This window comes from Bos taurus, chromosome 29 (genome assembly GCF_002263795.3).
Source record: "Bos taurus isolate L1 Dominette 01449 registration number 42190680 breed Hereford chromosome 29, ARS-UCD2.0, whole genome shotgun sequence".
Lineage (NCBI taxonomy): Eukaryota > Metazoa > Chordata > Mammalia > Artiodactyla > Bovidae > Bos > Bos taurus.
In genome coordinates, this window is record NC_037356.1 from 46,342,131 (window position 1) to 46,364,344 (window position 22,214).

The window sequence follows — 22,214 nt, forward strand, 5'->3', positions numbered from 1 at the left end:
GTATAATACTTTGTACAGTAATATTTTAGTATTTTTAAAAACCTTGATTCTGCTCATCATTTAAAATTAGTGACTTGTTCTTCTTTTCTTTTCTTTATCAGTGTGCCAGAGGTCTGTTTTGGGAACTATTTAAAAACAAATCACCTCTGTCGTTTCTTTTCTTCCCATTCCCTTAGTTTATCCTTTTATTTCTTCCACTTTCTTTGGATTTACCTTGTGATTTTTTTCACCTCCTTGTGTTGAATTCTTCGGTTATTAATTTTCAAATATTGTTCTTTTTCTAACATATATTTAGGGTTATAAACATGCTAGTAAGTATGTCCTTAGATGTTTCATGACTTACGTAGCGTTTTCATTGTTGCTGATGTCTAAATATTTTGCAATTCAAAACATTTAAAATGTAAGTTTCCATGAATCATTTAGAAATACATTATACAACGCATACTCTGACTATCTTTTGATATTGATTTCTAATATCGTGGTCAGATCATGTGGTCCGTTATTTGATGTTTGTTGAGACTCATTTGGTAGCGGGGCTGCTTTGTTTACTCATTTGGTTTAGTACTTTATATGCTCATTTGATAAAGCTTTCAAAATTGCATTGTTTAAATGATCTATACCCCAATTAATTTATCTGCTACAAATATTAACCTATTATGATTGTAGTTTTGTAGTTTTTCTCTTTCCTTCGCCTATTTTGGAAGGTTTAGTGTATGTAATCCAAGATTATTATATTATCCTGATGAATTGTACCTTTTATGTAATGACCCTCTGCATCCTTATTACTTTTTTAGTCTTAAAGTCTATTTGATCTGATATCATTTTTTAATGAGAGTTTCTTAATCTCCCTATTCATCCCACTTGTGCTTTGCAATTACAGATTTTCCTCTACAGGGATACTGTGACTTCTCACGGAGTTGCCAAACTTTTGCTGCCCAGATGTTTGGCGTTGGCTTCTGTTGGGCTTGCAAAGGATTTCTCTGGTCCAAGATCTGGTTTTTGTTGGATTTGTTGGCTTGGAGATTTGGTGTAAATTCAGATTCTACGCCTGTAAATGGTTAACAATTTGGGGCTTGGTTACTCAAATTGGTGCCCAGCTCCACTCACTCCCTGCCCCCTGCTGAACCTTAGGCAGCAGGAAGGTGCTAACCGCATCTGGGTAAACTCTGCTTTTGTTAAGCAGCAGTGTCCTCCAGGTTCTGGCCTCATGGAGGTCCCCTGATCAAGTTCTTTCTTCCACTTAATGCAGCTCCAAGGCTAGCCCTCAGCCCCTGTCCCCTTCCTTGCCCCAGCCACACCTAACCTCTGCCCCCAGAGCCTCTATCCATCTGATGTATCCTGGGCATCGGCTCTAGCTGGGAGTTTCCTGGGGCACCTGGAGATTTCCCTTCCTGTCCTTCATCTTTCAGCTCTGTATCCTATTTGGGCAAGAGGGAGGGGATTGTTTCCTCCCAGCTTTCTTTGTATCCAGAGTAAGCGGATGGCACCCATCACACGGACACCAACCTCCACAGATTCCCTGTGGCTACAGTCAGAAGTCTTTCCTTTGGGTTCAACACAAGTTTAAATAACATTTACCAAATTTATACTGTGTACTACACATATACAATAGCATATCTATGTGTATACGCACACAAAACCTATACCTACATACAACACACAGAGTTTATACATATATGATACATGTGTGTGTCCCTCAGTCGTGTCTGACTCTTGCAACCCCTAGACTGCATGTAACCTGCCAGGCTTCTCTGTCCATGGGATTCTCCAGGCAAGAATACTGGAGTGGGTAGCCATTCCCTTCTCCAGGGGATCTTCCTGATCCAGAGATCCAGGATGCAGGTCTTCTGCGTTGTAGGCAGATTCTTTACCATCTGAGCCTCCAGGGGAGCCCAATAGCGCATATATAGGCACACATATACACACACACGCATGCACATAGCAAACACATGTAATACTGTACATACATATAGACAGGGTAAAGATACATATGTAAACGTAGACATGTACACAAACAGCACATGTGCATACACACGCAACACGCACATACGTGTGTTTAAGTGTACACAGCGCACAAGCAGAGCCCATTACAGCAATGACTCTGACGGACAGAGCCCATCCTCACAGAAGGCACAGTCTATCGGCAGAGGGGAAAATACACAATCAGACGATTGCCCCCGGCCGCCGGGCATGGTGGTGGAACGGGGATGACTAACGAGATGGGGACTCGGAGCGTGGGTGGGGCTGGGAGGGTCTGAGGTCCGAGGGGCAGCTGGGAGAGGCCAGGTGAAGGGGGCTCAGATCCCACTGCCCCGGCCCCTCCCCAGCCCGCGGACTCCTCCTCTGTGCTGCCAGCCTGTGTGCTATCACCAGGTAGCCGCCCGCAGGGCTCCGTGAACACACATTCATTCAAGCCGCACTACGTGAGCTGGGTTGGGCTGCTCTCCCAGACCACATCCTCCCCTCTGCTGAGCAGGGAGGTGGGCGGGGAGATGCACACAGGGGGCAGACCCCCACCGCACTTCCCCTGCCTGATCCGGGTCAGGGACCCTCAGCATCTGCTCCTTCCTAACTGTCAGGTACCCACTCTGCAAACGCTGATGGATTTCAGACGGGGCAGAGCTGCTGGGGGTGCGGGGACAAGAAGACAGACACGTGCTGCCCTCCTGGGAGGAGGCTCTGAGGGCAAGTGGTGGGTCAGCAAGGAGAACGCAGCTTCCAGTGGGCTGGCTGTCCCAGAGTCAGTGACAGCGGTGACCCAGGAGCTTAGAGCTCACAGCTAACAGAGCAGGAGGAAGGGCTGGGAGGGACTGCTGATCCCAGAAAACGCCTCCCGGGGCAGCACTCAGCCCCAGAGACCCCCAGGTGCACCAAGGAGCCTGCTGTGGACCCAGGCAGTGCAAGTGACCTTCTGAAGGACTTTGTCCTATTGGGTGAGGGGGTGGGGAGAAGGCAGAGAAATGAGATCCAGGGGCAGAGGTTGTATTTATTTTTAAAAAAAGATATTGCTGCTTGGTTGTATGTGGATGGGAGTGATTCAGCAGGCAGGGGGCAGCGGCAGGGGGGCGCTGATGGTCAGGAAAGCTGCAGGAGGGCTCCTGGGGGAGGTGAGAGGCCATGGGATCTGGCACTGCCCAGGGGCTGGCCTGGCCCAGCTGGGAACTGGGGCGTCAGCCCGGAAAGAAGCAGAGACTCTGGCCACGGGCAGGACACAGGATGGGAAGAAGCCGTTGCTCTTTTTCAGGCATCTTCTTTTTCAGCGAAAATGGTGGTGCTGGTCATTTAGTCACTAAGTCGTGTCCAGCTGTTTAGTGACCCCATGGACTGTAGCCCGCCAGGCTCCTCTGTCCATGGGATTTCCCAGCCAAGAATATTGGAGTGGATTGCCACTTCCATCTCCGGGGGATCTTCCGAATCCAGGGATCCAACCCAGGTCTCCTGCACTATCCCTGCTCAGCCACCTTTACCGGCTAAGCCAGCTGCGAAGCCCTTTAGTGAAACTAGAAGGGAGGTCAGATACTGAGGCTGAGGGAAAGTAGCGGGATTTGAAGAGAGGAGGGGCCCTTATTCCCACTGATTACAGACTGAGTTGTGTCTCCCTCAAACTCATCTGTTGAAACCCTATCCCCAATGTGACTGTGTTTGGAGCTGGGCCTTTGAAGAGGTAATTAAGGTCAAAGGGTACCGTAAGGGCAGGGCCTCGATCCAGTAAGGTTGGTGTCCTTTTTAATAAAAGATCGATTTTGTTTTTTGGCTGCACCACTCGGCATGTGGGATCTTAGTTCCCCGAGCAGGAATTAAATCTGCTCCCCTGCACTGGGAGCGCAGAGTCTTAACCACTTAACCAGGGAAGTCCCATGACTCATGTCCTTTTAAGAAGCGATGCCAGAGTTCTCTCTCCCTCCCTCGCCCCCTCCCCTCCTCTTTCTTGCTCTCTTTCTCTCTCTCACTCCCCTGACCCCATGCCATGTAGGACACAGCAGCGTGCCTATCTGCAAGTCAGGAAGACAGCTCTCACCAAGCACCCAACTGGCTGGTGTCTTGATCTCAGACTTCCAGCCCCCAGAATGGTTAGAAAATAGAGATGTTCCTTCATGCCCTCTGTTTGAGGTACTTGGTTACGGCAGACGAGCAGACTCACGTCCCAGTGAAAGGAAATACTGAACTGTGACTGCTTCCCAATAAAAGGAAACAGCACACACACACAGCTCGAAAATGGACTGGGCCGTGTCCACGCATGGCTTCTCCTCCCACGGGGGGAGGTTTGTGTCTTGGTTATCCCTGAGTCAGATCCCGGCACGCAGTGTGAGCTCAGTAAATGGGGAGTGACCCCTAGACTCAGCGCCATGCTGTGTGCTCCCTGGACACCCTCATCCTCCGTGCCTCTGCCCAGCCTCACACTCTAGTTCAGCAGGTGTATCTGCCAGGTTGGCCTTGGTCTGACTTGATCCCTCTCCACAGACTTCTGGTCCCCAACGCAATGCCTGGAGGAGTAAATGCCCACTCACGGCTTGTTGATGGATGACGGTTTAAAATACAGAACGGTCCAGTGGTTAAGACTCTGAGCTTCCACTGCAAGGGGTATGAGTTTGATCCCTGACCAGCAAACTACGACCCTGCATGGCGTGCAGCGAGACCAAAAATTAAATAAAATAAAGCTCAAAATCTACTGAGATAGCTGTGGTCTTCCTGTCCTTGAAAGCCTCGTTTGAATTTTTGTCTCTTCCATGGAAGACTTACGGAAATGTGTTATTTCCCACAACTGTTATGACATTGTCTATTTCTCACTGCACTTTAAACATTTTTTTTTAATTACATAGATTAGATACCAAAGCAGTCTTACTTTTAAAGATTCAAATGGTAAAGAAAAAATAAGGTGTTGCCCTGTCCTTACCCCGGGTAATACCATTTGCTGTGTGATTGTATCCCTGAAGGTTTCTTTCCAGTGCCTAATACACTACCTGGCTGTTTGATAAGCTGATTGTTCAAAAATCAGTTGTATGTCTTCTCTTTAAGTTGGGTTTCCCCAGCACCTGCTGGTCTCACCTTTGTCCTGATTTTGCCATTACCGTTGATGGGGCACCCCAGAGAGTGGTAAGAACCGTCATACTAAAAAAAAAAAAAAAAAAAGAACCCGTCACCTGTTTAAATATTTTGAAGGGAGGCTTCACAAAGTCATTTTATTTAGAAGATGAGGGCTCAGAGGGGCAGTCAGTCCTTCTGCCTCCACCCAGAGAGGAGAAACCAGGGGCCTCTCACCTGCTCCAGCCGTGGTGCTCAGTCTTCCAGGAAAGGTGGCAGCCCCCTCCTCGCTCCGGTGCTTGGAGTCTCAGCTGCACCCCTTGGGCCCAGCCCCCAGGGTTCGCCTGCCCCCGTCCTGGCTCAGCAGGGATGCTCTGAACTGTCCTCCGCTGCCCCCCACCTTGGCCTCAGAGGCTCCTGGCCTCTGAGACCCCAGGAGAACCTTCTCCCGGCTCCCTCCGAGAAGCAGGAAGGGGAACTTGAGGCATAAATGCACGGAAGGGCACCTGCCCCACCCAGTGGGTGGCCTGCAGAAGAGCTGTCTAGGGGCTAATGGGCCTGGCTGGGCGTGGCCTCCCTGGCTCCCTGTCTGGGGGAAATGGAACACGAGACTGGGGGCCCACGAAGACCAATGAAGGGGGGTCACCCATCTCCTCCACCATCCCGGCCATGCTCCCCTTCCTGAAGGCTGTATGGGACAGCCACGGTGACCTCAGGGTATCGGCCAGTCCCTTGGTGGGGGTGGGGGATGGTTAGGGTGGGGCTGTGGAAGGAAGAGGGCCCTTGTCAGCTGAGAGCATGGAGAGAGCCCATTACATCTGCGTGGAGATGCTCTGGTTGATGGGCTCGCCCAGCGCTCTCTCTGTGGAGGGCGGGGTTGGGGAGAAGGCTCGCAGGGCCTGGCCTCTAGGACCTTGTTTTCAAGTCTGAGTTCTACCGCCTGTAAGCTGGAGATGTGTGTGGTGTTAAGGGGCCTCTCTGGGCGTCCTGGGGGTTGACTGTGAGGGAGCCCCATGTTCTGTCCCGGAAGGCAGGTCAGCTCGGCTCCCTAGGGCTGTGAGTTCTCCCGGAGGCCACTCAGCTGAGGCCAGAGTGCTGGCTGAGCCTCTGGATGGTACCCGAGGGCTAGAACATTGTGGACCTGGGTTTGGATTCAAGGAGCATGACTCAACTCAGAAGAATCTGCTTCTGGTTTCCAGCTCATGGAACTGACTGAGAGCAAAGAAACCAAACACCCTGAAGGTGTTCAGAGGGCAGCCTGAAGGTGTTCAGAGGGCAGCCTTGCCCAAACCAGGCAGCACCAGCTCGTCCTGTGGAGCCATCCGGAAGTGGTCTCTGGAGGTGTCTCATCTGAAGGCTCAGCTGGGGAATGACCAGCTTTCAAACTGCCACAGGTGTTGATGGGACTGAGTTCCTTGCAAACTGTTGGACTGTTGCTGACCATTAGCCAGAAGCTGCCCACAGCTCCTCACCATCGAGGTCTCCCCAGTATGGCAACTCCAAACATGGCAGCTTGTGTCCTCAAAGCTAGCAAGGGGGAGAGTCTGCTGGCAAGGTGGGAATCACCAGCTCATGCCCTCCACTCCATTCTGTTGGTCGGAAGGGAGTTACCTGGTTCAGTCCACACTCAGGGGATGGGATCACGCAAGCATGTGGATACCAGAGGTGGGCTGACGGGGCACCTTGGATTCTGGGGCCCATGCTTGTTGGCTGACCAAGAGCCTCCCTGGCTGCCAGTTCTTAACACTTCCTGTCCAGCGTAGAATATGCTGTGGGCCAGGACCACCGTGTGTTGTTCCTGTTTTCTCCTTTCCAGTTCAGTTCAGTTCAGTTGCTCAGTCATGTCCAGCTCTTTGCGACCCCATGGACTGCAGCACGCCAGGCCTCCCTGTCCATCACCAACTCCTGGAGTTTACCCAAACTCACATCCATCGAGTTGGTGATGCCATCCAACCATCTCATTCTCTGTCGTCCCCTTCTCCTCTCCAAATGGGATTAAAAAAAATCATAGTTATTCCCTTTGTCCTGTCCACTGTGAGTTGTGGACATATATTTACAAACACATATTTATTTGGCTGCGTTGGGTTTCAGTTGCATCATGTAGGCTTAGCTGTCCTGAGGCATATGGGATCGTAGTTCCTTGACCAGGGATCGAACCTTCATCCCCTGCATTGCAAGGTGGATTCTTAACCACTGGACCACCAGGGAAGTCCCTGAATTGTGTGTCTTGAGAGTGGCCATCATCATTTGGATGGGATGCATGGTACCCATCACTAGGACTGGGTACCAATCCTGGAGAAGTGCCTCTGGATCTGATGGAGAAAGATGCAGATGGTCTCTCTCCCAGATCCTGGGCTCGGTGCCGGGCAGGTGTCTCTGGGATTGACTTTAGATTGTCTCTCCTCTGGAGGGGAGCGGGGGCGCACTTTCTGCTGTGAATAATAGAGCTACGGATCTGTGATAGGAACATTATAAAACCATATGTGGGAAGATGCGGGTGTGCGGCGGTGGGCCACCGTCTGCCTTTGGCACCATAGCTGCTGGCATCTCCTTTCCATGCTTTTTGTTTGAGCTCACCTCTTTCCCGGGCTTCCCTGGTGGCTCAGCCGGTAAAGAATCCACCTGCAATGCAGGAGCCCTGGGTTTGATCCCTGGGTTGGGAAGATTCCCTGGAGAAGGGAAAGGCTACCCACTCCTGTGTTCTAGCCTGGAGAATTCCATGGACTGTACAGTCCAAGGGGTCGCAAAAGTCGGACACGATTGAGCGACTTTCACTCACCTCTTCCCCACTCTCAGTCTGCTGGGTTTCAGCGAGGTGGGCACCCCCTTATGCCCCAGGGCCTCCCACTTAAGGGGAGGGGAGGCAACCGGGGCCTGCCCAGGGAGCATGAGGGTCGGGACTTTGTCAGAATTACCAGCAAAGGGATGCTCTCTTTCTGCTGAGCTTGCTGAAACTGTCAAATGTCAACTGGGAACTACCAGTTATCTGCCCTTTAGTTGATTCATTGAGAACAAAGGCCATACAGACCAAAGCAAAGGCGAGAAGCAGAGGAAAAGACAAGTGACCTCAGGAACATCATTTGAGGCCCGGATGCAGCTATGTCTGAATTGAAAATCACCTGTGGGCCTTTGCTGGTATGTGAGTCAGGGAGTTCCTTTAAACACTAGCATGTGCCCCACCTCCACCATCCACCCCTCCCCCTCAGCTGATTAAACTGGGGGGTTTCTGTTGCGTGCATGCTCAGCTGCCAAGTCGTGTCCGACTCTTTGTGACCTCATGGACTGTCGCCTGCCAGGCTCCTCTGTCCATGGGATTTCCCAGGCAAGAATACTGGAGCAGGTTGCTATTTTCTTCTCCAGGGGATTTTTCCCATCCAGGAATCGAACCCGCATCTCCGGCATCTCCTCCATTGACAGGTGAATTCTTGACCACTGAGCTGCCTAGGAAGCTGGTGTTCCTGTTACTTGTCACCGAAAGTTCTGGCTGATAAAAAATTCTGCTTATGAAACAGATTGTAATCTAGAATCTACAGTTGCATAAGGCAGAGATGAGTGGTTGCCTCAGGGTTGGGGCAGAGGCCGGGGATGATGGGCTGGGTGCCCTAGGAAAATTTGAGGGGCTGCTGATGGAAATGTTTTTTTGGGGGGATGGAAACATTCTGTGTATTGATTTGGTGATGACGTGAGCATACACACACGTGTCAAAGATTACTGAACTCTACATTAAATGGATGCGACTTATTGTATTAATGCATCCATTAGACTGCCATTAAATAATTACAAAGATTTAAAAAAAAATCTGCCTGCGTAGGGAAGCCTTCTCCTGAGTTGCCAGGAAACTTGGTGCTGGCATCTGACTCACTGAAGCGGAGTTTCCGTGAGTTTTAATTTTATGAACTGTGTCCTGTTGTTTTCTCCAAACCCCAACTGGCTACTCTCCAGCCCCAACTGGCTGAGAATGTGATATTCTTGTACTCATGTTCTCGACTGTCTTGCTTCTGGAAGATTCTGCAATAGGTTTGCAGAGCTCCCTGACCTTGTAGCCAACCCGCTTGAGGACAGGCTTTCTTGGGCCGGGGCTTCTCCCCGCACATTGAGAGGCTGGATCATGAATGGACTCATCACTCCATCTTGCCTTCTAAAGGGAGCTCTTGGTTCTCAGCACAGAGGAATCCTCTTGGCTGAGGCTTTTGAACCAAGTTTTGCAGAAACGCTCTTGGGCTTCAGAAAATTCTGGCATAAAATACAAACCCCAGTTTATCTCAAAACCACACTGGCAGGAGATACGGGAAAGCTGGGCGGATGCTAGAGAAGCATTCCATTTCCTCTTCTTAGGATGGAAGATGAGACAGAGATGTCAGCGTCCAGGCTGTTCACTGCACCGTCTGCTGAACACACATGCCTTCGCATCCCCCACTTCATTCCGGACATCCACAGCCTGAAACTGAGCTGTCCCCGCCTTTGGTTACTAGTGACCGTGGAATAAAACAAGGCTGGTCAAGGGTGTTGTTGGGTTGTGATGGGCTTGCTATGTCTGGCCATCACCCCTGAACCTCAACTCCCAGTGCTTGGCCGATGGAAAACACAGAGGTTCGGAGGTCTAAGCTTCCAGGGAAACAAGAAAACCACTGTGTCAGACGGTGACTGGGGCTCCAGAGAGGGCTGACCATCTGGCAGGACTGATCTTCAACAGGCAACACTATTTCTGAGCCCCGGCATCTACAACGGCCGCGAATAGTCTATACTGCAGAGTCCTGTCCTGAAGATTAAAGGCGACTGATTCATGGAGCTCAGTCCAGGGCCAGATGCACACAGTAGGTCCTCAATAAATGATGGGATAGGATGAGGGGTGGGAAGGAGCCTCGAGAGGGAGGGGATATATCTGTACTTATGGTTGATTCACACTGATGTACAGCAGAAACTAGTACATCACTGTGAAGCAATCATCCTCCAATTAAAACTATAAAGAAATAAACAATAGTCATCTCCCCGACCAGCAGGGCTGGGATTGGCTGTTCCCATGAATGTCCCTCCTTCAGTGGCCGCTCCCCTCCCCTCTGAAGTCTGTCAGTAATGCGGGAAAACCAGGGCACTGCCCATCGAGGTCCCATGGTTCATGGGAGGTGGCCCCCTGCTCATGTAGAGACAGTGGCGACAGGAAGTAAGAAAAAGTGGAGAGGTCTGTCCTGCCCGAGGCCACCCCTCCCTCTCCCTCCCCCGCACTTATCCTACGGGGTGGGGGCCTTGGGGGGATGCAGAGAGACAAGGGTTCTTTCTTTGTCCAGCCACCTAGAAGCTGCCTAGTGGGTATGGAGACTGCACTCCCCAATTCTATGATTCTGTTGACAGCAGTTGTCAGGGGAGACCCGCCAGACCTCTTGCCCCAGGCAGTTTCAGAGTGGAAATCTGTGATGCTCGGCGGACCCTCGCCTTCCTGCCTTTATGGGACACCCAGAAAGAAGGAGGCTCTGGGGGGCACTGATGGGGGCTGGGCTGGGCTGTTTCGGGGGGTGAGGATATCACCCCACGGCTGCAGTGGACTCTGGAGGCCCCTTTTAATAATTAAACACCAAAGGAGGGAGGAGGAGCATGGTCCGGGGCTGAGGCATCTGCTAGCAGGTGTCTGTGTCTTTACCCAGCATTAGCACAGACCCATCAGCACAGAAGCGAGGTGGTCGGGGTGTGGGCAGGTTATGCACGAAAGCTTCCTGGGGTGGGGTGGCAGGGGGCTGGGGCAGCAGGAGGGCAGAGAGGCCTGGCAAGATTGTAGGGAGAAGGAGCCAAGGGCTGGGAGAGGCCTCAGTCCTGGAATTCGCACCCTCCCCCCTTTTCGGCTCAGCACCCGCTAAGGGCACTTGTGTGTTCAGATACACAGCTGCAGCCCTGCCCTGACCTCCAGCCCGTGCTGTGGGCCAAGGTCGCCCACCCACCAACCAGGCCTGGGTTCTGAGCCCAGGCAGCCGGCAGGGAGGCCCTGGTTGAGCTCCTGGGTGGGTTGGGGACAGCTTCCTACGGGGGCCTCAGGGCTGGAGGGCTGGGGTGGGGGGGCTCCTGAGAAGAGGTGAAGTCCAGGGATGCACTGTGCCCTGAGGAGCCAGCCCTGGTTGGTGTCCTCGGGCACCTGCAGGCCTGGAGGCCTTCCTGCCGCGTGGAGGCCTGAGCTTTCCAAGTGACGGGTCCAAGTCCCAGCCCCGGTCCCCCCATGCGTGTTGTCAGGACCCCACCTGGTTACTCTGGGGCCTCAGAAATGTTAGCAGTGCTGGGGTTCCGTCTGGTGTGTGGAGGGGGGCTTGGGGGGTTGCACCCCAGGGGCTGGAACAGGGGATGTGGGCACTGGCCCCAACACCAGAGGTCCTGGAACCTTGGCCTCTGGGCCACACAGCAGGGGCCTTGCTGGAGAGGCGGCCGGGGCTGTGAGAACAGGGAGCTCAGGAGTGGAGGCCTGAGGGGGCCAGTCCTTGGGGCCACGTACTTGGGGGTCAGCCGGCCTGAGGGGGTGTTGTGGCCTGGGCTCCGGCATCGCCAGGGCGAGGCAGAGGGCGTCCAGGGTCTGCTGGCAGAATGCCAGCCACCAGGTGGAACTGCTCCCTTGAAGGGCAGTTCCCTCAATTGGCCGCCCTGCCCACCCCCACCCGTCTCCACAGAAGAGGGGCGCTCTGCTCCAAGGGTCCCCGATGCCTCTGCCCTTGGTCTCTTCCTGGGGCCTGTGTGGTGAGCGGTTTCCCCAGATCTTCCCACAAAGGGGCGGGGGTCCCAGGTTGGATCCAAAATGGTTGTCTCCCACAGCCCGTCGGGGCGAGGGACGGTCAGGGAGCTGGCCGGCCGGCCCGGGTGGAGGCTGTCTCCTGGGAGGGGCTCTAGGCTCTGGCTGGGAAGTCGGGAGGTGCAAGGCACAGGGACACCAGGCCGGCTCCAGAGACCTCAGGACAGACAGTTCTGGAAGGCGGGAGGGGCATACAGCAGAAGATGCCGCGGCCCCTGGGATGGGGGGTGGGGGGCTCGGTGTGGACATAATGTGTTCTTCCCGGCCTGGGCTGTATCAGCCGGCACAGAGCCTGGAACTCAGGAGGTGTGATGGAAGCTAAGTTTCCAGAGGGAACAGGGGGGCCTTGGGTGGATGGAAAGGGCACCGGGCTTAGCCAACAGAGGGTAGCGTGGGGATCACCCTCCCTCTAGCAGAGAAGTGGACAGCATCTCCAGAGAGGGAGCAACTGGAGGTGTAGACAGGCCCACCAGGAGCCGGGGCACGAGACCTGGGGTACGGAGCAGGCTGTATGGGGAAGGGAGCACGGAAGGGCAGCCCACCTGGGCCTCGGATGCCCGTGGGGTCCTCAGTGTGGGCACAAGCCCACAGACAGGACAGAGGGCAGGAAGTCTTCCTCAGTGCAAGATAGAAAACGTTTATTGATACACATTTACTGTCTTTCATAAAACCTCCGTTGACCAAGCTGGGCCACCGTGGTTGCAGGTAGGCTGGGGAGGCCAGGGAGAGCCAGCGCCCACTGCCCCGCGGGCCAGGCAGACGGTGGCTCAGACGCACCAGCCGGCACGGAGTCAGAAAAGAGAGTGAGTCACCCAAGCTGGCCGAAGCTCCTTTCTGTGTCCAGCCACTCGACAGGACAGAAGCCCCGTCATTTGGGCCACCCAAGGGCTCCCCAGAGGCGGGAACGTTGTCTGCAGAAAGACGGGCCCCTGAGGTGGTTAAGGGGCAGCTCTCCCCCGCAGCTCACAAGATCACCTTAAGAGGACAGAACGGAGCCAGGGTGTCCTCGCGGCAGGAGGAAGTTGCTGGCCCGACAGGCGATGGTGCTGGCCGAATCATTCTCGGGGAGGGCTGCCTCTCAGGGCAGGAGGTGGACAGGGCTGAGTGATGCCCTCCTCTCCCTTCCTGACCACCCTGGGGCCAGGAGGAGCCCCACACCCGGCCCATGGCCTTGGGGCGACTTCTGTACCACAGCTCAGGGAAGGAGCGGGTGGCCGGGGGAGCCTGGCAGGGTCACGGGGGGCTGTCTGTCTTGCTGCCCCCCTCCCCAGGGGCGCTTATGCCCTGGGAGAAGGCGGCTCGCAGGCGGGAGCAGCTTTCTCTCCCTGCGCTTGGGCCCCAGGGCTGCTGCCAGCTCATGTCCCTCTGTCAAGGGTCTCTGGAGGTCACGTGGGCCCCGCCTCGCCTGCAGGTGCCCGGCCTCTCAGGAGGCGTTCCCTGAGGGACATTGCATCTCCAGGGTGACCGTGTTGGGTGTGCCGCCTCCTGCCTCCCCCGGCTCAGCCCCGTCTCGCAGGGCCCGCTGGAAGACCACCCTGAGGGGCTCCCACAGGCGCTGCGACTTGTCCCTGCCGGCCAGGAAGTAGACCACGGGCTTGGCGCAGCTGTTGATGCAGAGGCACAGGTCGGTGACGTACTCCGGGAAGGGCGCCGGGATCCGGAAGACCCAGAAGAGGAACCAGTCGATGCCCAGGTAGATGGAGGACACGAGGAACACCGAGACCACGGCCAGGATGACGTGGTTGAGCTTGGCCGAGCGCTGGCGCCGCCGGGCCCGGCACTCCACGTGCAGGATGAGCGCCAGGCAGGGCAGCACCATGAGCGGGCAGAAGACCAGGAAGAGCAGGATGCCCAGGAAGGCGTCCATGTGCGTGCAGCCCGCCCCGGACGCCTGGCGGCCCAGGAACACGCAGAAGTAGTTGTGGACACAGGTGACCAGCAGCGACAGGGCCCAGAGCAGCGAGCACACCACGGCCGACAGGCGCTTGGGCCGACGGCGCCAATACCAGGTGGGAAAGACGACCGAGAGCAGCGCTCCGAGCTGATGGCTGGCAGGAGGCTGACGCCGGTGAGGACCATGCAGAGCCCCGCGATCCGGGACACGGCGCGGACGTAGTCGGCAAAGGGGCCCAGGAAGCCCCCCGTGTTCAGAATGGAGAACACAGCCTTACTAAAGAGGTAGCCGACGTCCGCGCTGGCCAGGTGCAGGAAGTAGACAGAGAAGGGGCTCCTCTTGATGGAGAAGCCGAAAAACCAGAGGACCAGCCCGTTGCCCACCAGGCCGCACAGACAGAGGAGCAGGAAGATGTAGTTCATGATGGCCGGCGGCGGCAGCATGGTGATCTGCTCGATGGTCAGGAAGCCACGGCTGTAGAGCTCGGGGGCCTCGCTCACGCCGGGACACATCTGTGCAGGTGTGGAGGGGGAGACGCAGTGATGCTGGCTGGTCCCACCCCCACCCCGCACCTGCGTCCAGGTGTGCTAGGCTCCGCCCCCGGGGCTTCCTGCTGGCTCAGAATCTGCCTTCAATGCAGGAGACCCAGGTGTGATCTCTGGGTGGGGAAGGTTCCCTAGAGAAGGAAATGGCAACCCACTCCAGGATTCTTGCCTGGGAAATCCCACGGACAGAGGAGCCTGGGGGGCTACAGTTGATGGGGTAGCAAAAAGTCAGACACGAGTGAGCGATTGAGCATGCGCGCATGCAGGCTCCACCCCCAAACCCGCGCCAGCATCTAGGTATGCTAGGCTCCACCGCAAACCACATCTGCTTCCAGGTGTGTTGCTCCTGATGACAGACTTGGCTTTGGAGCAACTAATTGGCTCCAACTGGAGCAGAAGACACCCCTGATTCTAGCACTCTGTGCCCCTGAGTCTGGAGGGGGCAGCCTACTGGAGTGATGGTGAAAACAGTGAAAATGATCAGTCCCTCATCAAGGGACCTGACATCCCACTGCCCAGAAAATGTCCATATTATGCAAGAAAACCGAGGAGCCTTTCTACACTGAAGGAAACTGAAGCGGCGTGACCAGTCATTGCAGGGTGTGAGCCTGGATTGTACTGTGGGTCTAGCCACCGTTGTGGAGGCGATTACGGGAATGACTGGGAAGTGTGAATATGAACCATGTCTCCAGATAATGGTATTGGACCCATGCTGCACTTTCTGAACAGTAATGCACTGAAAACGCTGTACAGAAAATGCACTGTTGCTGCATGGGAGGGTCCTTGATCTTAAGAAGACATAGGCTGTTTGGGGGCAAAGGGCATTGGAGTCTGTAATTTACTTTCTTTTTAAAAACTTTTAAAATATGTATTCGGCTGTGCTGAGTCTTAGTTGCGGTGCATAGGATCGCCACTCTTGTGGCATACAGCGTCTTTAACTGTGACATACGATCTCTTAATTGCGGCATGTGGGATCTAGTCCCCTGACCAGGGATCGAACCTGGGTGCCCTGCATTGAGAGCTTGGAGTCTTAGCCACTGGATCACCAGGGAAGTCCCTGTAATGTACTTTCAAATAGCTTTGGGAAAGAAAGTATCTTCAATGCACTTATAAAACAGAAAGAGACTCACAGACTTCAAGAATGAACTAATGGTTGCTGGGAGAGAAGGGATAGTTAGGGAGTTTGGCATGGACATGTACACACTGCTGTATTTAAAATGTATAACCGACAATATAGCACATGGACTCTGCTCAGTGTTATGCGGCAGCCTGGGTGAGAGGGGAGCTCGGGGGAGAACGGATACTTGTATGTGCGTATGTATACGTATGGCTGAGTCCTTTCCGCTGTTCACCTGAAACTGTCACGTTAGTTTGTGGCTATTCCCCGACACAAAATGAAAGGTTTTAAAAAAAGATACTAGATAGAAAGCACAAGTGACAACAGGCTAACAGAGTCGATAAAGGTTTATGCGAATTTACAAAACTTGCAATTTTTCTACTAAAACATGAAAACATTTATTCAAAAGAGCAAAATCACTTGCAAGTTACCAAAAGTGACCCTTGACCCACAGTGGGATCAGAGAGACCTAGGGAATCAGGGTGGTCCCCTGCTGGGTCTGGGTGACCCTTTGGTTTTCTGGATCATGAGGAAACTGGGTCTGGCCAGGGGGTCCCTCGAGGAGGAGACGCTGGAGGCAGTGGCTATTTATAGAGCTGTGGGGGAGCGCTTCGGTGGTTTGACACTTGGTCTGGCTGTGTGAGTCCATCTGGCTAAATGTCAGTCTTGGCTGCAGGGTCTGGGCTGGCGTAGAAATGCATGAAGGTGGGTCAGGTGCAAGAAACCGGCGAGTGGGGGGGCAATGGCAGAGCAGAGGGCACCTGTCCTGAGCAAGTAGGCAGCCGCCCTGCTCCAGCTGGGGGGCTCTAGGGGGCACTGGCAGACTGAGTGACGGATCATCTCTCCCCCCACTCCCCAGAGAAGTCAGAACTCGAGACTGTAAATTCCGTGTGTGTGCGCTCAGTCATGTTCGACTCTTTGTAACCCCATGGACTGCAGCCTGCCAGGCTCCTCTGTCCATGGGATTCTCCAGGCAAGAATACTGGAGTGGGGTGCCACTTCCTTCTCCAGGGGATCTTCCTGACCCAGGGATCCAAGCTGCATCTGTTGCGTCTCCTGCACTGGCAGGTGGATTCTTCACCACTGAGCCATCTAGGAAGCCTAGATCTTTAAATGTTCTTTATCCCAATGTTTAAGCGTTCACATCTAAAAGAAAAAACACTCTGTGGGCCAAGCACAATGCATCTAAATGCTGGATTCTGTTCTCAGGCTATCTATTTTGACCTCTCATCCCAAGTGGCCGAGGCTGCCCAGAACACCATCACTCCCCTTGCCATACGCTGGCAGACATCACTAATCCATCCCAGCACTCTTTCCCACAGAGCCTGAACCTCACCTCCCTCTAAACACCTCCTGGGTATCAGTTCCTACTGCTCATGACTCTCCCTCCAAAACAAAAGCAAAACAAACAAACAAACAAAAAGCCATAAGGTTGTCAGATCAAGCCCACTCTGCTGCTTTCCAGATGGCCTCCCAGCTCTGGCAGAAAGCTGGGTCCTGAAAGATGGCTTTCTGGGCCTGACGCCCCATAACAAAGGGAGAGCACTTTTGGCCCGGCTCCGGTCAAGGGGCATCTGCAAGCAGGGACTGGAGGGTGCTGGTAAACTCTGGGTTGACCCCATGAGCTCAGGGTATGGGGGTCCTAGCCACTACTCAACATTCTCTAAATACATTTACTGATGACTCCACACCTGTCTGTCTGTCAGCTCTCAAACCCCTCGTGCTGTGAGTGTGTGTGCTCAGTCGTGCCTGACTCTTTGCGACCCCATGGACTGCAGCCCGCCATGTCTCCTCTGTCTATGAGATTTTCCAGGCAAGAATACTGGAGTGGGTTGCCATTTCCTCCTCCAAGGGATCTTCCCGGCCCAGGGATAGAACCTGCATCTCTTGTATTGGCCGGCAGATTCAGGAAGCCCATCAAACGCCTTGCTGCTGCTGCTACTGCTAAGTTGCTTTAGTCATGTCCACTCTGTGTGACCCCACAGACAGCAGCCCACCAGGTTCTGCCATCCCTGGGATTCTCCAGGCAAGAATACTGGAGTGGGTTGCCATTTCCTTCTCCAATGCATGAAAGTGAAAAGTGAAAGTGAAGTCGTTCGGTTGTGTTCGACTCTTAGCGACCCCATGGACTGCAGCCCACTGGGTTTCTCCATCCATGGGATTTTCCAGGCAAGAGTACTGGAGTGGTACTCCAGTACTACTTCTCCGAAAGGCAAACGCCTTAGCTTGCTCTTATCTCAGCCTTTCCTGTTGGTGGTTCTGAAGAACCTCCTCTTAGCTGGGGAGGAGAGGCATAATCTACAAGACCGCTGACTAAAGGAGTCTGTGAAGGACCAGCTCTGCACCCAAGCGACCCGGGCAGCAGGGCCTGCAGCTGACAAACCAGATCACTCAGAGCCTCTCGCAGGCTGGAAAAAATCTGCAATCCTCTCTGCAGAGTCAGAGCGGGAGGGCCAGTGAGTCACTGGGCGTGAGCTGCCATCCCGGCCACATACCACCTTGTAAAATGCCTGCCTGGAGCCTGGTCCCCTCCCTGGGCTCTGCCTCTTCTCTGGGGGTTTCTGGAGACTCCGGAGCTGGTCCCATCTCTGCTTCCCATGGCGGCCACCCCACAGCGGTCACCATCGGAGGCAGGAGGGGGCTGCAGGCATGGTGGGGAGGTGCCTGGGGCTAGGGCTCAGGTCCTGGGCAGGAGTCCGGGCTCTGCCGGTCCTCTGGACTCACCCCCACTGAGTCACTACACTGGTGTGAGTCTTGGTTTCCTCAAATGTTGTACCCGCTAAACTCAAGAGGTCCTTCCAACTTGAGAGGGTCTTGTCCAGGATTCAGAAAGAACTCCAGAGTTTCCAAGGGCCTCAGAGAAGTAGGGACCGGAGGAGCAAGGGCAGAAGGGATGGGTCAGCCTGATGGACTGTCAGAGTCTCAGCTGCAGGATGGTGCCTGCATGCGGAAGGTAAGCCGTGGCGACTGGACCCTGGGTGACACTGGCAGGGTGGGCCAGAGCCCCCCCGGAGCATGTGACATCGGAGCCCCTTTGGAGCCAGCCTTGTAGGGCCTCCTGGCAGGGCCTAGCTGTGGGAAATAGCTGACCGCCCCATCTCCACAGGGAAGAGAGAACAAGACCTCTGGAGGCTGGTAACACAGGACAGGATTTGAGGGTGTCCAGTGATGAAGGCACTGGGGATCCAAGAACCTGGTAAGCAGTGCCAGGCCACACAGCCCAGAGGGGCCCTGTCTGTCCCGAGCTAGAGGATGGGTTCTGCGTGGCAGAGTGTGTGTAAGCAGGACATACTGGGGCAGCGTGCCCCTCCCATCACATCCATCCCGCACACCCCGGTGGAGGAGCCCCCTCTGTACGGAGCTGATGGAGGGACTTGCCTTGTTCCAGTTGGTGGGGTGGGCCTCCCAGGAGCAGTTTCCAGCCATCTCCAGGCCCGGCCAGTCCACGTTCCTCAGGGCTCCGCTCACAGCTCACCGGCCTGCACAACCCACTGGGCACGGCAGAAAGGGTCGCATCAGGGGGTCAGTGTCCTCCACGCCCAGGTAGACCCCTCCCCAGGCCCGCAGGGCTGTCCCCTTGGAGGGCAGGTTCATGAACCATCCCCTGGTTCCCCAGAGGCAGGGCCTTGTGGGAGGCACGGGGCTTCCTGCTGAGTCCAGAGCAGGTGGCATCGTGTGCACCGCCCCCTCCTTCCCCGGGGGGAGGGGTCCTCATTCACCCCCCTGCTGATACCCTAGTGGCACCTCCTGGGGAAGAAGTCCTTCTCCTTCCCAGCTCTGTCTGACATTTCTGGAGCCAGACGGTACCTGGGGATATGATTGTTCACCTGCACACACTTCTTGGGCACCACCTTTGTGTCCAGCCAGGGGTGGGACAGGGGTTCCGGGCAGTTAGTCCCAGCAGGGAACGTGGGAGAGAAAAGATCATTTCTAGCCAGGAAGACTTCCTGGAGGAGGAGAAGGCAGCCCAGTCACCATCAGCATTGCTGTCATCACCCACCATCAACCCTGGGTCAGTGAGAGCCTGCTTGCGGACACCTGTCCTCCTGTCTGGTCCTGGGTACCAGCGAGGAAGCAGGTGTAGTCACTCCCCCTGTGATGAGGGCAGGGAGGTGAGGTCACCTCCCTGGGAGGGTGGTGGGGAGGACACTACGGCTTTTCAGATTTGTGTCTGCAGAGCCTAGATGGGCTGAAGAGGCGGGAGGCTGGAGGGGCCAGCCCTGAAGTCGTTAGGGTGGCCCTAGCTCCAGGTTGGAGGAGGAGCAGCTGGACTCGGCCTGGACTTCAGGTCGGGTTGGGGAGGGGGCGGCTGGGAGAAGCGAGGGGTGGCCTGAGACTTGTCCATCCTGGCCGGGCAGAGCTCATTGGTGGACTTGCCACGAGTTCACTCGAATTGACCACGGTCCCCAACTTGAGCTCAGCCTCAACTTGGCAAGCACCCATCCCTCCCACCGTGCAGGCGGGAAACTGAGGCAGTGAGTGGAGGAGGGGCCTTGCGGGGGGGCCCAGCCGGGCGGCGGGGCGCTGGGCCCCTCCTCCTCCTGACTCTCCCGGAATTCCAACCCAGGCCGCCACCACCAGTCGAGGCCATCACGCGCCCCTCCGCCTCGGGCCGGGAGGGCGGGCCCGGGCGGGCTCTGGTCATTGGCTGCGCGGAGCGGCCGTTCTCGCGAGCCGCCCGCCCTCTTTAACCACCGGCCTCCCGGAGACCCGGGCGCGGGGTCGCCTGGAGGGGCCACCCCCGGGGCCGCGGGCGGGGCCGGCGCGGACAGCGGGGCTTGCAGCCGATGGCTGCGCGCGGGGTGGGAGCCCTTTTGCGTGAGCCAGCTCGTGAGGCCTGACCAGTGTGGGTCTGCAGATGGCGAAGGAGCAGGGCAGGGGAGGGGTCGCAGGCGTGCGTATAACTGTGCCCCCTACCCCCGCCCCCGTGGCGGTCTTGACTCTCGTTGGACCCCTGTCCCCGTTGCCACGGACAGATCTCAACCTCCTTCACACGCTGGGACTTGTTGAAACTCTCCGGGTGCCTGCAGCCCTCAAAGTGCCGGCCTCAGCCGGTCTTCCCGCGGAGTAATCGCCCTTCCACCCTCTTCTAGCTCCTCTGTCCCTACTCTTCTGCTCATCCTTCCAGACCCACACCACCCCGAGGCCTGGGCCCCAGGCTCGATGTCCTGACTTGGAGGGTCTCCCCTGTTCCCCTCCGGCCAGGCTAGACGCCCCCCACCCCACTCCAGCACACAGATGCCCCCCCCCCCAACCCCCCCCAGGATTGCTGGCTGGGACCTGCCTGTGATGGGGCTGGGCACGGAGTGTTGACTCCAGGGATGACTGTCGCTGTGTGTGTCTGAGCCCTTGTCGCCCTGCCATGGGCCAGCTGAAAAGCTATTGCACCCTTATGGAGGGACCTGAGAGCCAAGTTGAACTCCACGTGGGCCGTGGAAGGACATGTGTGTGACATGTATGAGGGATGCGTGTGAGCGCGTGTGCTCCTCATGCTGGGATTCAGCCTATGACAGGGCTAGCTTGGGCTAACACAGACAAAAGAAAATCTGCCAGTGCAGCTCACTGCTGACCTTCCCTTCAAAGCAGGAGCCCAGGTGGCCTCCGGCTACCTGTCTGCCTCCCCTGGCCTCAGGAAGCCCCGCATCTCTCACTTCCATCCCCTCTGAGCCTGGCCCGCCGGCTAGGCAGGGCTTTGCTCCAGGAGGCCTGGCTTGGCGGGAGCCAGCAGCCTCCAGTTCTGCCCTCCGTCTTCCCAGCTCCTTGTCTCCTTGTCTAGGGGGGCTGCCGCCTGGGCTGGGTCTGACAGAGCTGGCTGTGGGGTGGGCTTGCGGCTGTCCCTGCCCCTGGACACAGGGGAGACCTTTCGGAATGCTTCAGGAACAGACAGCTTCGCCCAACGCCAACACCCCACTAGGCACCACCCGCCTGGGAGAAGGTGGGACGCAGCCGCCCAGCCTCCGTGGCTGAATAGCCTCCTTCTCCGCGGCTTATTCCTCGCTGTCCACCCCAGGGCTGGCCCCGAGCTGCTGGAAGCGCAGTCTGCCTGCGTGACAGCAGTGGGATGCTGCCTGCTGGGTGTTTCCCTTCCTGCCCTTCCAGAAAACTCACTTGGATGGCTGGAGGCTGGCGAGAGTAGGGGACGGGGCGGGGGGTCAGGGGGGAGTCCCCACCTCCGGAGGACAGAGCAGGAGCTGGAAGCAGAGGACAGATGGCTTGGGGGTCGGAGTGCCAGGGCCTGCTGCACAAGAAGGGGACTCTCAAGTGGCCCCGTGTCCTCGGAACTCCTGCAGCCTCAGATGCTGACAGCACTGCTCTGGGGGTCTGGGGCGGGGTGCTCCTGCTTTGGGCCATGTGATTTCCAGGGTCTGCCAGCCTTGAAGGTGCCCACCTCTCTCCCTTTCCCTGCCCAGGCCTTCACCCTGCAGCCCTGGCTCCCGAGATGCCCTCCCTGGGCCCCGGGCATGTGGCACTACCTGCAGCTGTGGGTCTGATCCTCGGAGGCCTCCCTTTGGCAGAGGGCTCCTCCCGCGATGTCCACCTCTGGTCCTGGACCACCCGGGCGGGCAGGCCAGCCCGGGGCACTGCCCGGAGGCTCAGGAAAGGCGAGCTCGGACTGCAGGAGAGCCTCGCCTGCCTGCCTGCTGGAGGAGATGGCTTTGGAAGTGTAACCCGCCCCAAACCCAATTCCAGGCCCGGCAGGAGGGGGCGGGGACGGGGAGGAGAGGGAGGGGCCGAGCTGGGATGAGGCTTTGGGAAGGAATGCCCCGCTCCGGACCCCCCCGCCCCCAACTCCCCCGAGCCCCACTGGGAACTCAGCTCCCTGCCTGGTGACTTCACGTTGGCCCGAGCACTGCGGCCCGAGTCCAGCTGTGA

General features: G+C 56.2%; 1 protein-coding gene across 1 annotated transcript; it reads right to left on the bottom strand.

Annotated features, from left to right (window-relative positions):
* Positions 1–12,406: 12,406 nt before the first annotated feature.
* Positions 12,407–21,988, bottom strand: MRGPRF (MAS related GPR family member F). Its single transcript, NM_001035470.2, is given in 4 exon segments — positions 12,407–13,813; positions 13,816–14,191; positions 18,720–18,832; positions 21,815–21,988. Coding segments are annotated over 3 exon segments (1,029 nt in total). The 5' UTR covers positions 18,768–18,832; positions 21,815–21,988; the 3' UTR covers positions 12,407–13,208.
* Between the last annotated feature and the right edge of the window lie 226 nt (positions 21,989–22,214).